Source organism: Podarcis melisellensis (genome assembly GCF_964234715.1).
Source record: "Podarcis melisellensis genome assembly, chromosome: 4".
Classification (NCBI taxonomy): domain Eukaryota; kingdom Metazoa; phylum Chordata; class Lepidosauria; order Squamata; family Lacertidae; genus Podarcis; species Podarcis melisellensis.
This window is the reverse complement of record NC_138531.1, coordinates 98,788,817-98,803,039: the sequence shown is the minus strand read 5'-3', so window position 1 is coordinate 98,803,039 and position 14,223 is coordinate 98,788,817. Positions and strand designations below refer to the sequence as shown.

The following is a 14,223-nucleotide window of genomic DNA, read 5'->3' as shown; positions in this document are numbered from 1 at the left end:
TGGGGAAAACTGATTTAAAATTTAAAGACTGCTCTTTGCTGAAAGAAGATTACATGAAAATGATGTATAAATGCTATATATCACCAGTGCAGATAGGAAGAATGTTAGGGATTGTTAGGGATTGTAGGAAAAGAAGAAGAAATGCACATTGGGCTTCTTGCCATGGAGCAGAAAATAGGGCGTGTCCCCTACTACAGAACTGTAGGAAAGGTTCAGAGTGAAGGACACAGATTTCCACGCTTCCACCCAAAACTGCTGGGGCAACCCTGTGTCAAAGAGCATGGCTTCAGTTGCCTCCTGCAGTGTTCTCTACCTGCATTCTGCAACTCCATTCTCCTAAGGAGAATTTGATACAGTCACCCTGTGGCGTATGCCTTTCTGGCAGAAGAAGTTCTGCAAGGCAGACCTGGTGAACTCTCCACCGCGATCTGATTGAAAGCTCTTGACCTGCAGTGAGAATTGTAGTCCTACTGCGGTTATCCAGTCTTTCACCAAAGCAACGGCCTCTCACTTGTGCTTCAGAGAGAAAATCCACCCATTTCTGGAATAATCATCCACCAGAGATAGCACAAATTTGGCCCCGCCCAGACTGGCACCTGGCATAGGGCCCCAATGGTCTGCATGGACTAGCTCAAAAGGTTTTGTGGTTACCCTGTCAGACCTAGGATAAGAGCACGTCTGAACCTTGGCTTTCTTGAAGGCCCTACATTCCAGGTATTTGTCACATGCCTTCATCTTGCACCCCTCAGTGCACCATGGGACCTTATTCACGTACCCCCAGTTGATATGTGACATTCTCTGGTGCCAAACGCCATGATGTCACCCATCATGAATGGGAACCTTAGCACACTGTGCTTGTGCATCCTCAGTGGGACCTTTACCTGCAATAGGCGTTTCTAGCACAAACAGGCTGTCTTTGCACTCAACACTGACCAGTTGTCGCCCACCTCTGGAAATGGAACACACATTATTTTCAAAACACACTTTGAACCCATCATGGACAAGAGAGGAAACAGAAAGCAAACAGCACTGCATCTCTGGAACGACATAGGCCTAAATCTCTGCCTGTAAAAAAGAACAATAAACAGAGCCAGACATAGTTAGTTAGCGCTTGGAACCATCTGCAAGAGTTACACTTCTTCCAGTTTTCACAGCCTTGCAGTTCCACAAAAAACACTAGATGGCGATGGCATGAGGTGGTGACTGGCCCCACTGTCAATCACCCAGCTCAGCCCATGGCCCTGGTCGCAGTTTTTACATCTTTTTGCCTGCAATACCTATAATGGCAGCAACTTTTTAAAAAAGTAATATTTTGAGCCCGTAGTTCAATTTCCCAGCAGCTCCCCTTGCCTCAGGAACACTTCTAGCATTTCAAATCCTCTACCTGTGGCATTGTTCAGCAGTGGGGAAAGTGACCTCTTCACACCGGATGTCCATTTGGTATGGCCCTTTCCAGGTTTTTTCCTGCCCCTTGTGTTTGTCTTTGTTCTCCTATGTGTGTTGCCAGTAGAAGCGACAATTCTGTGGGTACTCTAGGTGGTGCAGAAAGTTGGCAGCTATTCCCTACACCCACAGGTCTAAGGATGGTTACAACATTAAAAAAAAGCAACACAAAACACATTTTAGAAAGGCATTAAATGTCAATCAGCCAAAGGACTGGTTCAAAAAGTGTGGATTTGCCTTGCTTCTAAATCTGTATAATGGTTTTTCCAACCTTTGTATGGATTCTTTGATGGGAAGTGAGATTCTGACTGTGACTGAAGCTCTTTCCACATTCCACACACTGATAGGGTTTCTCCCCTGTATGAATTCGCTTATGGGAAGTGAGACTGTGGCTGTTACTGAAGCTCTTTCCACATTCCACACACTGATAGGGTTTCGCCCCTGTATGAATTCTTTGATGGGAAGTGAGATCAGAGCTCTTCCTGAAGCTCTTTCCACATTTCACACACTGATAGGGTTTATCCCCTGTATGAATTCTTTGATGGGAAATGAGAGAGGAGCTCTGAGTGAAGCTCTTTCCACATTCCACACACTCATAGGGTTTCTCCCCTGTATGAATTCTTTGATGGGAAGTGAGACTGTGGTTGCGACTGAAGCGCTTTCCACATTCCACACAGTGATATGGTTTCTCCCCTGTATGAATTCGCTTATGGGAAGTGAGATCGGAGCTCTGACTGAAGCTCTTTCCACATTCCTCACACTGATAGGGTTTCTCCCCTGTATGAATTCGATAATGGGAAGTGAGATTCTGACTGTGACTGAAGCTCTTTCCACATTCCACACACTGATATGGTTTCTCCCCTGTATGAATTCTTTGATGTGAAGTGAGACTGTGGCTGTGACTGAAGATCTTTCCACATTCCACACACTGATAGGGTTTCACTCCTGTATGAATTCTTTGATGGGAAGTGAGAGAGGAGCTCTGACTGAAGCTCTTTCCACATTTCACACACTGATAGGGTTTCTCCCCTGTATGAATTCGCTTATGGGAAGTGAGATCGGAGTTATCAGTGAAGCTCTTTCCACATTCCACACACTGATAGGGTTTCTCCCCTTTATGAATTCTTTGATGGGAAGTGAGATGGGTGCTCTGACTGAAGCTCTTTCCACATTCCACACACTGATAGGGTTTCTCCCCTGTATGAATTCGCTTATGGGAAGTGAGATCGGAGTTCTGACTGAAGCTCTTTCCACATTCTACACACTGATAGGGTTTCTCCCCTGTATGAATTCTCTGATGGGAAGTGAGATTGGAGTTATTCTTCAAGCTCTTTCCACATACTACGCACTGATAGGGATTCTCTTCTGTATGAATTCTCTTATGGGAAGTGAGATCGTGGCTGATTCTGAAGCTCTTTCCACATTCCACACACTGATAGGGTTTCTCCCCTGTATGAATTCTTTGATGGGAAGTGAGATGGGACTTCTGACTGAAGCTCTTTCCACATTCCACACACTGATAGGGTTTCTCCCCTGTATGAATTCTTTGATGGGTAGTGAGTTTGGAGCTGTGACTGAAGCTTTTTCCACATTCCATGCACTGATAGAGTTTCTTTCCAATGATATTTTGTTGATGGGAAGTGGAATGGGAGCTCTGACTACACATTTCTCCACACTCCAAATTTTTACGTGGCTTGTACTCTCTAGGGATTTTGTCATGGTCACCTTTGTTCTCTATTTCCGTTTCATCACAATCTGCAATGGAGACAAAAAGGGGTTAGAGCCTCAGGAACAAATGGAGAAAAACTGAAGGGTGTGTGTTCATTACCTGTGTTGTTTGTCATTAACCAACAAATTAATTATGAGATTGTGATGTGTTGTTGAATGTTGCTTTGTTTTATATACAGTAGTGGTCAAAATTGTGGAAGCTTTTTGGAAAAAAGTGTATTTCAGAGGTTTGATGGCTCATAACACCACTTCTTTTGGAGTAATATCATAAAATTATATATCAATGGGAAGATAATTTAATCAAGAATGCAATTCAACAAAGTTCATTTAATTATCCATATTCTAGCAAATGTTATAGCCAAGTAACCAGAGAAAGGAAGCACAATTTGCTTAAGTTGTAAAACATTATAAAATTATAGAAATGGCACAAAAAGTTGACCGGTCACCCAGAAAGAGATGTAAAATTGTAGCATTAAGTGAACAAGGCTACCGTTATGAAGAAAGTAGATGAAAGATTGGGAAAAACCTAACCAAAGATGGCCTCTCTATATTTTTGAAGAGGTATAAGGAGACTCAATCACTAGAGGACTTCCGGTCGGCGCCAGCGTCTAATGGCGGTCTCAGCCTCGAGCTCCGAGGTGAGACTGCTCCACGAGTTCGGGTCTTACCCGCTACGGCGAGCGGGGGACCCCTAAAATCACAGGCGCTGAAGCCTGTGAACAAGGAGACTCGGCGGGCACCTTTGCGCCCCCCGGTACTGTGAAAGAGCCTTTTTAAAGGCTCCGGAGCGGCATCGGGAGTGAGCGCGGTGCTGAGAGTCGCAACCCAGCCCGTGGAGTGAAGCCGCGTCGCCATTGACGGAGAGCGCCGATTCCTTCCTGAAACTACAATCAGATCGTAATACCCGTGAGTAAGAGCAACCTTTAAGACTTTAACGGGATTAAACTTTCGATTCGGCTGAAAGCGGGTAAGGCATTAAACCAAGGAAGTCTGCCTCCCGTAACTGCATGATCTGGCAAGCAACGAAAAATCAAGCTGCATTTAAACGCAAAAGCCCGTTTTACTAAAGCAACCCGGCATCGGAAGAAACCTCCCCCCCCCTGGGCAGGAGGAGGGGGGGTGAGAATATAGATCAGATTGTTACCTGCCTTAGATAACCTCAGAAAGAAAACCCCCCACCGCTAGTCCCCTCTGGCAAGGGCTGCCTGAGCTACGTTGTATCGCCTGAAAAGAGGGACCTGTCAAGAGCTGTCAAAATTTGAACTGTGGATACAAATGACTTTATTTGATAGAAAATAGCGACTTTGGCTCACAGTGAAACATTATTGATTTAAAGGGGGTCTGTGCTGAACTGCTGGATTATTTTGCTACATGCCTAAAGCTTCCTTGTAACTTTGAGTAACCAGACATGTTTTACTGCCTCTAGAGGGAAAGAGTGACATTGTCTCAGTTCCATTGAAGGAGAGATAGTGGGATTTTCCACTTTAACATTTTTTCCCATGAGAGTGACCTTGGCTATGAGCAATCCACCGGAGGAAATATCAACAAGAGCTAAAACTAGACAAGCTCAAGCACAAAAGAAAAGGGCCTCTACGGCAGGACTACCAGCTGCACAGGAGAAGATAACAACAGCATCAATGGAATCTATGACACAGGCACTACTTAAAATTAATCAATCACTAGAGGCATTAACTAAACAGTCTACGGACAACTCTAAAAGACTGGCAGAGAACTCCAAAAAATTATCAGAACTTACAACAAGACTAGATTTAAATACAACTACTTTAGCTTCACATACTGGTTCTATAAACAAATTACTTGAGGAAAGTGCCGAGACAAGGAAAATTGCTGAAACCGCCCAAAGTACAGTGGAGGAATTTAAAGAGAAATTTGTACCAATTGAAAGGAAGGTTGGTGAACATGACGCAACTTTGGCTTTATGGGAACTAGAGAAGAAAGGGAAAAACTTGAAGCTGAGACTGGTCCCTGAAGAGGAGGGGGACGACCTAAAGGAATTCCTTACAGAGATCATTCATGAATTTTGGATTGATGACTGGGAAGGAGAAGACGACTTTCAGATAACCACAGCCTTTCGGCTGGGCAGGAGACAAGGCAGAAAACCAAGGGATTGTCTAATTACACTAAGATCTAGAGAAGAGAGAGATAAAATTTTGAACCTACATTATCGGAAAGCACTGGAGATAAAGAATTCTCGAATACAGATCTTCAAGGACATCCCTCGTTACATTCTACAGGTGAGAACCTATTTTAAGGACCTTGCCGACCTGCTGAAAAGCAACAACATCCCATTCAGGTGGGAATTCCCACAAGGATTGTCCTTCAACTTTAAAGGAAAGAAAATAAAGATCAAAACAATACAGGACAAAGACCAGTTTCTGGACAGACATCTAGAGGACCTACAGAAAGGTACTGTGAGTCTAAAAGAACCAACTGACATTGCCAACCTATCATTTGGACTTGTCTCCCCACCAACTGACGAAGAACAACTCACTGGTGCGGTTGGCGGAATAAATACCCATCAGTAAAGATGTCTCTGCAGCTCCTAAGCTGGAATTGTAATGGTCTCAACCTCCCTCGAAAAAGGAAACAAGTTTTTCACATTCTAAAGAAAGAACAATTGGACATAATATGCCTCCAAGAAACACACATCGCCAGGATACACAGGAAACTCTTGATAAACAGAAGATTAGGCCTTGAATTTATATCATCAGACAAAGTAAAAAAAAGAGGCGTTGTGATGTATATTAAAGAAAGACTAGCCCCAAAAATGATCTTTAAAGATGAACAAGGAAGGTATTTGGCTGTGGAAATTCAATCACAAGGAGAAAAACTGTTAATAGTAGGAGTGTATGCACCTAACGAGGGGAAGGCTGAATTCTTCAAGAAGCTGCATGAGACTTTAACTGACTTTATGGACTACAAAATCTTGATGATGGGCGATATGAATGGAGTAGTCTCCACGAACATGGATAAAGCACAAAGACATGTGATATCTAATGATGGAAGACTACCAAAGACTTTCTTTGAAATGACTGACACCATGGACCTTATAGACATTTGGAGAACAAGGAACCCTCTAGAAAGACAGGGAACCTTTTTCTCCGAAGCTAAAATGACATGGACCAGGATTGACCAAATCTGGATTTCCAGTAATCTGGCATCAAGAGTGAAAAAAGTAGAAATCTGCCCAAAAACATGCTCCGACCATAATGCTGTAAAGATGGAAATGAAACAAACAACAGCGGGAACATTCAGATGGAGAATGAATGACACCCTCTTAAAAGATGAAGAAATTTATCAGAAGGCCCAAAAAACTCTAAGAGACTATTTCGAAATAAACTTGAGAACAGAAGTGGAGAAAAGGATAATTTGGGACGCAAGTAAGGCCGTGATGCGCGGTTTCCTTATACAACAGAACTCATTAAAGAGGAAAAGACAAAAGGAGAAGGAAGAGAAAATTTTGGAAAAGATGAAAGAAGCAGAGAAGAAATTGAGATCTAATCCAAAGTCACAACAGATATTGAGAGAAATAAAATATTACCAAACGCAATACATGGAATTGATGAATCATGAAATAGAATGGAAAGTAAAACAGATGAAACAAAAGACTTTCGAATCAGCTGACAAATGTGGGAAACTGCTAGCATGGCAATTGAAAAAAAGACAAAAGTTGAATACCGTGACATCTCTGGAAGAAGACGGGAAAATCATCACTAGACCGAATGAAATAAGTAACTGTTTTCAGAGCTTCTTCAAGAAACTGTACTCACAAGGGCCAACAAATGAACAAAAGATAGAGGAATTTATCGGAAAATATGGACTACCAAGAATCTCAGAACATAGTAGGAGGATCCTAAATGGGAGAATAACAGAACAAGAAATAGAGGGGGCCATTCAGAACTTGAAAGTGGGAAAATCACCAGGACCAGATGGCTTAACTGCAAGGTATTACAAAATGCTAAAAGAATGGTTAATTCAACCATTGAAAGAGGTTTGCAATCAAATTCTAGAAGGGAAAAGGGCACCTGAATCGTGGAAAGAGGCATTCATCTCACTTATACCGAAGACAGAGACTGGGAAAAACCAGGTCAAGAATTACCGGCCTATATCCTTACTAAATGTGGATTATAAAATTTTTGCAGACATTTTAGCAAAAAGACTTAAAGGTGTGCTAGCTGGGGAGATTCATAAAGACCAAGCAGGCTTTCTCCCAGGAAGATATATGTCAAATAATGTGAGGAACATTATAGACATTTTGGAATTGTTGGAGAGAGATATCAACAGAAAAGCTGTTTTGATCTTTGTGGACGCGGAGAAAGCCTTTGACAACATTTGTTGGAGTTTTATGAAGAAGAATCTCCATGGGATGGGGGTAGGCCAGGGATTTGAAAACGGTATTGGTGCGATATATTTTGAACAAAAGGCCAAACTAATTGTGAATGGGATGGTTATGGACGAAATCCCAATAGAAAAAGGGACACGACAGGGATGCCCAATATCTCCCCTTCTTTTTATATCGGTCCTGGAGGTTTTGTTAAATATGATCCGAATGGACCCGTTGGTTAAAGGCATTCAGGTTGGGGCAAAACATTACAAATTAAGGGCTTATGCAGATGACCTAGTTTTGACACTGCAACAGCCAGATGAGAGTACCAAAAGAGTGTTGGATTTAATCGAAATATTTGGTCAAGTAGCAGGATTTAAATTGAATAAACAGAAAACCAAAGTGTTGGGGAAGAACTTAACACCGGAAGAAAAAAATAAATTTCAGAGTACAACTGGTCTGGAAATAGTAAAGAAAGTGAAATATCTGGGGGTGGAGGTAACATCAAAAAATACTAACTTATTTAAAGATAACTATGAAAAATGTTGGACAGAAGTGAAAAAAGATTTTGACACATGGTCTAGATTGAAACTTTCCTTGTTAGGCCGGATTGCTGTCATTAAGATGAATGTATTGCCAAGAGTGTTGTTCTTGTTTCAGACATTACAAATTCTAGACAAGGTGGAGTGCCTCAAGAGATGGCAAAAAGATATTTCCAAATTTGTCTGGCAGGGCAAAAAGCCCAGAATTAAACTTAAGATTTTGACAGATACAAAAGATAGAGGGGGCTTTGCCCTGCCGGACTTAAGGCTTTACTATGAGGCAGCAGCTTTCTGCTGGCTGAAACCATGGCTACTTCTTGAGGACACCGACACCTTGGATCTAGAAGGATATGACAATAATCTAGGTTGGCATGCATATCTGTGGTATGACAAGGTGAAGGTACATAAGGGTTTCAAAAACCATATTGTCAGAAAGGCGCTATATAATGTCTGGATTAGATATAAGGATTTACTTGAAAGTAAAACCCCCAGATGGTTATCACCAATGGAAACAAAGGCAGTTAAAAAACTTAATATGGACTCAGATTGGTTAAAATATTGTGAAATTTTGGAACAGGAGAGTGGAAAGTACAAACTTAAAGAGTTATGACGAGCTAAGGTCTAAAGTTCGAGATTGGTTGCACTATTATCAGATAAATGAAGTATTTAAGCAAGACAGGAAGCTAGGCTTTCAGAGTGAAATATCAAAGCTAGAAACGGAATTACTAGAACCCAATACTAAGAATCTCTCCAGAATGTATAATTTGCTGCTGAGATGGAATGTACAGGATGAAACGGTAAAATCAGCCATGATTAAATGGGCACAGGATGTAGGCCATGATATTATGTTTGCTGACTGGGAACAGTTATGGACCACCGGTACTAAATTTACGGCATGTTCCGCCCTGAAAGAAAACATAATGAAAATGATGTACAGGTGGTACATGACCCCAGTCAAGCTAGCTAAGATTTATCATGTGCCTGAGAATAAATGTTGGAAATGTAAAGAAGCTGAAGGAACTTTCTATCACCTTTGGTGGACCTGCCCAAAGATTAAGGCCTACTGGGAAATGATCTATAATGAAATCAAGAAAATCCTTAAGTGGACGTTTCTTAAAAAACCAGAGGCCTTTCTCCTGGGCATGGTGGGCCAATTGGTACCGAAGAAGGATAGAACATTTTTTATGTACGCTACCACAGCAGCAAGAATATTACTTGCAAAGTACTGGAAGATGCAAGAACTACCCACTCTGGAAGAATGGCAGATAAAGGTGATTGACTACATGGGATTAGCTGGGATGACCGGCAGAATCCGCGACCAGAGGAAGGAGGCGGTGGAGGAGGATTGGAAGAAGTTTAAAACGTATCTCGAGAACTTTTGTCAAATAAAGGACTGTTAAGATGTCGGGGGGTATGAGATAAAGAAATACAGCTGTAAACTATAAATTTTAGGGAAGAAATTTTAAGGAGGAGGTAAAGAAACGGACTGAAGGGTTGCTAAAAAATTTGGAAAATAAGGATGCAGAGCAGGAGAGGTATGGGGAAGTCATTATGTGTTGTAAGTTTTTCTTTTTATGTTTTGTGTTTTTCTTCTTTGTTATGTTGTTATGTTGTACTTTTTGTGTGCTCTTTTATTGTTGTGAAAATTTAATAAAAATTATTATAAAAAAAAGGAGACTCAATCACTATAAAATCAGACTGGTAAAGGCAGGAAAAAGTGCACAAAGGCAGATAACGATCAAAGAATGGAGAGACTGTCCCTACATGACATAAGAAAATCATATGGGCGTATACAAGATGACATGGAGCAATGTACTGTGAAGTTGAGTGCTAGGACTGGTCTAAATGTTAGAATTTTAAGAAAAAAAAGCCATTGTTATCTCTCAAGCAAAGCTTGAAATGATTAAACCCATATTAACTGGACAGCGGAACAAAGGGACAGTGTTATTTGGAGCATTGAGACCCAAATCTCCTTGCTTGATAGTGATGGCATGAAATACGCGAGAAGAATCAGAGATTTACATCCTACTTGCATTACACCAACCGTGAAACACGCAGATAGTGTGATGATCTGGGGTTGCGTGGCAGCAAAAGGTGTGGGCAGAATGTGCGTCATTAATCGGAATGTAAAACGCATCACCATAAAGAAGGCTGATCGCTGAAGAATTGATGCTTTTGAATTCTGGTGCTGGAGGAGACTCTTGAGAGTTCCATGGACTGCAAGAAGATCAAACCTCTCCATTCTTAAGGGAATCAGCCCTGAGTGCTCACTGGAAGGACAGATCCTGAAGCTGAGGCTCCAAGACTTTGGCCACCTCAGGAGAAGAGAAGACTCCCTGGAAAAGACCCTGATGTTGGGAAAGATGGAGGGCACAAGGAGAAGCTAACGACAGAGGACGAGATGGTTGGAAAGTGTTCTCGAAGCTATGAGCATGATTTTTACCAAACTGCGGGAGGCAGTGGAAGACAGGGGTGCCTGGCGTGCTCTGGTCCAGGGGGTCACGAAGAGTAGGACACGACTAAACGACTAAACAACAACAAAACGCATCAATGAAATACTTGAGCCCAAACTGAAGCGTTCCGCAGGTGATCTTTACCCAGCTACGGAAGCATTTATATTTGTTTGTTTGTTTGTTTTCTATTTCAACAAGATTCAGCTCCATGTCATGTTGCTGCTGTGTGCAAAAGGTGCTTTCAAGATAATCTTATTTCACTGCCGGAACGGCCTGGGAATAGCCCAAACATTAACCCAATCAGAAATCTATGGAGCCGACTAAAGAAACTTATTAGTCAGAAGCAACCCAGCAATGAAGCCCAATTAACAGAGGCAATAATTCAGTCTTGGTTTGGCATTCTTACAGCTGCAGAACTAAAAACTTGGTTCACTTCATGGGAAGGCATTGTAAGGCCGTAATGAAAGTTAAAGGTTACCAATGGTTACCAAAGGTTTCACGTTTTTTCTTTATGATTGCTGTTCTAATAAATACTCCATCATAAAAGTCATTGCATTACATTCTTCATTAAATTATCTTTCTATTGCTATATAATTTTATGGGATTTCTCCACACAAAAGTAGTGTTATGAGCCATTAAACCTCAGAAATACACTTTTCACAAAAGGTTTCCACAATTTCGGCCACTAGGAGAAGTTGTTCATTTTAAAGTTAATGTTCTTTTATATGGAATCAGATTATTATTATTTATGTTTCATGTTTATATGTGTGTTGGAAGCTGCCCAGAGTGGCTGGGTCAACCCAGCCAGATGGGCAGGGTATAAATATAAATTATTATATTTATAAATAAATATAAATTATTATTATTATTACTACAGTGGTACCTTGATTTAAGAATAGTCCTGTTCCGGAAAGTTTGTAAACCGAGGTACCACTGTATCATCATCATCATCATCATCATCATCACCACCACTGCTACTTCTACCTGAAATTCCATAAGTCTAGCTCTTCTCTGGGATGGATTTTGTTTGGCCCAATCATGGCATCCCCTCCATCTCCAATATCAGTCGTCTCTTTGGTCAACCCAAGATTGACAGGAGCAAAAACAAAAGCAGAAAACCTGAAGCTACTTATCTTTCCTAACAATTCTGAAGCTAACATTTAAGATGGCCTCTAGTATAAGTTGTTAATTTTAAAGTTAATGTTCTTTTTATATGGGTTCAGATTATTATTATTTATGTTTCATGATTATATATGTGTTGTGCCGCTCAGAGTGGCTGAGGCAACCCAGCCAGATGGGCAGGATAGAAATAAAAAATACTATTATTATCACAGCGGTACCTTGATTTAAGAACAATCCTGTTCCGGAAAAGATTAAGTTTGTAAACCTAGGTACCACTATATTACTCTTGTTATTATTATTATTGTTGTTGTTGATAAGTTTGTAAACCAAGGTCCACTGTATTACTATCACTATCATCATCATCATCATCCTCATCACTGCTACTACCACCTTAAATTCAATAAGTCCAAGTCTTCTCTGGGATGAATTTTGTTTGGCCCAGTCATGGCATCCCCTCCATCTCCAATGTCAGTCATCTCTTTGGTCAACCCAAGACTGACAGGAGCAAAAACAAAAACAGAAAACCTGAAGCTACTTATCTTTCCTAACAATTCTGAAGCTGACATTTAAGAGGGAAGTTCAGACCAGCCCAAAACTGGTAGAGAAAGGAATAATTTGAGAAAGATTGTTCAAAGAAAAAACTAATTTACTCTTTATTGTGGGGGTGTTAGGTTCCCAGGTGTTATAGGGGGTGCTGTTGAGCTCTGTGAAAATAGATGAGGTTGGTCCCATAGAGGTATTTTTTGAAGTTCCAGGCTGATATGGCGATCCCACAGGGAGCCTTACCAAGAGAAGCCACGATCCCACGATTCTCCTCCATGACGTCCTTATGCAGAGCTCTCTGGTCAGGATCCAGCAACGCCCACTCCTCGTCCGTGAAACGAACAGCGACATCTTCAAAGCACAATGAACCCTAAAAGAAAAAGGGAAATGTCCTCCTCTGAGACAGCAGAAATATGAACTGCTACACAATGCTCTGTTGTTTCATTCCTGTACATTGCGGTGTTGTTTCAATAGGGTTGCTTTGCTGCACATTTCAAATATGGATGCTTATTTTATTCTGCGTTTTAATTATGGGTATTTGTCTCTGTGCAAATACGTGGTTCTCCACCTTGTGTTTTCCAAGTCATTTTGCCTGCGTAAGCATTCCAGTTTGCCTGATGGAAGGATCCAGTTTCTCCTCTCCTCATGAGCTGTTCTGGGGAGTTCCCTCCCAATGCCCTAGAGCCAAATTCAAGGGGTTGATGGGGGCATGGAGGGGGGAGCAATGGGGGGCAGGCCCCATTTTGCAGCCGATGGGGCTGGTTAGGTGAATCCAGGCCACGATTTGTTCACATTTGTCCACCACTTAGAAACCAATTTTAGCATTCATTGATGAATCCTGTATAAGGTTACCAGATTTCTTTCAATGAATCCAGAGACACTAAGTATAAATAAATAAATAAATAATGCCACATGTGTTGATGCTCCAGCGATGGAGGCGGCAGACGGGCGGCCACCACCTTGACCTCAACCGCCATGGTTCCCCTTCCTCTGAGGCTTCTATCTCATTTCTCCATGAGCCTGGGCAGCCCCTGAGTTGTTGGTTCTTCGGTGGTGGTGGTGATGGGGAAGCCCTGCGCGGTGGGTCAGGCATGGAAGGCGAAGAAGGAAGGCCAAGAGCAACGCCAAGGCTCAGGCAGTGCGATGCCTCCCTTCTCATCGGAGCAGCCCCAATTCCATTCCTACTTGCATGCTAGCAGGAGGGAGCGTAGATCCCTTAGCTGCGAAGCGAGGCTTTACACTGCCTTTCGGAGCAGCCCCATCCCAACTGCTACTTGTGTGCAAGCAGGAGGAGGCAGGGATCTCTCAGGCAGCTCTGGGCTGCTGAAACTGCCACTGCTGCGTTTCCCGGGGACATTAGATGAAATCTGGGGACATGCCAGGGATGGTATTTGTCCGCAGACTTATTCACAAATCCGAGGACAGTCCCTGGGAAAGGGGGAAGTCTGGTAACCGAAGTCAAGAAATAAAATAAGACTATTTTGAATGTCCAGCTGTCTCTAGTATGATCTAGCAGAGATTCCTGCAATGCACAGGGTCTCCTGGCTCTGAGAGACAAGAAGGGAGTGTGGCTTCTGGGAAAAGGAGAGGGAAACAATCTTCCTTATCCTGACTCACCTCTGCCTCCCGACCTTCCTCTCCCACTCGCCTCCTTCCTCTTCTGCCTCTGATTCTGCACTGCATTCTGCCACAGAGTCTCTCAGCTCACAAAGCCCTGTAACCCCTTTAGCTTCTGACACCTCCTCTTACCAGGCTTCTCCCTCTTCCCCCTCTGACCACCCATCATTCTTCTACCTCCACTCCTTCGGCTCTGAGCTGTCTTCCCTTCCTGGTTCCCCAGCTGCTTCCTCCCACAATTCCTTTGTCCCCAACCAGTCCATGGCATTGCTCCATCCCTCAGCCTCTGTCCCCACAAGGCAGCTTCCCCTGACCTGATCTGGTTCCACAGCCGCTGCTTCCCTTCTGCCTCCATGAAAAGACAGATCAGGAGGTCTTGCCGGCATCATTCTGTCACCTGCAAGAGAAAAAGGTGATCAGGACGCCTGCT

The 14,223-nt window shown here is 42.5% G+C and overlaps 1 protein-coding gene across 2 annotated transcripts in view; it reads right to left on the bottom strand.

Moving 5' to 3' along the window:
• Positions 1–14,223, bottom strand: part of LOC309369086 (uncharacterized protein) — a 61,668-nt gene that overhangs the window by 17,925 nt on the left and 29,520 nt on the right. Inside the window, exons 5-6 of one of the 2 annotated variants that reach the window (XM_081909727.1) lie at positions 12,420–12,546; positions 1,668–3,198 (exon numbers count right to left, since the gene is read on the bottom strand). In XM_081909727.1, the coding sequence (XP_081765853.1) occupies positions 1,688–3,198; positions 12,420–12,546 (1,638 nt within the window). In that variant the 3' untranslated portion in view covers positions 1,668–1,687. Of the gene's footprint in view, positions 1–1,667; positions 3,199–12,419; positions 12,547–14,223 lie in introns of those variants that run through there. The other variant, XM_081909726.1, reaches the window with a different exon arrangement.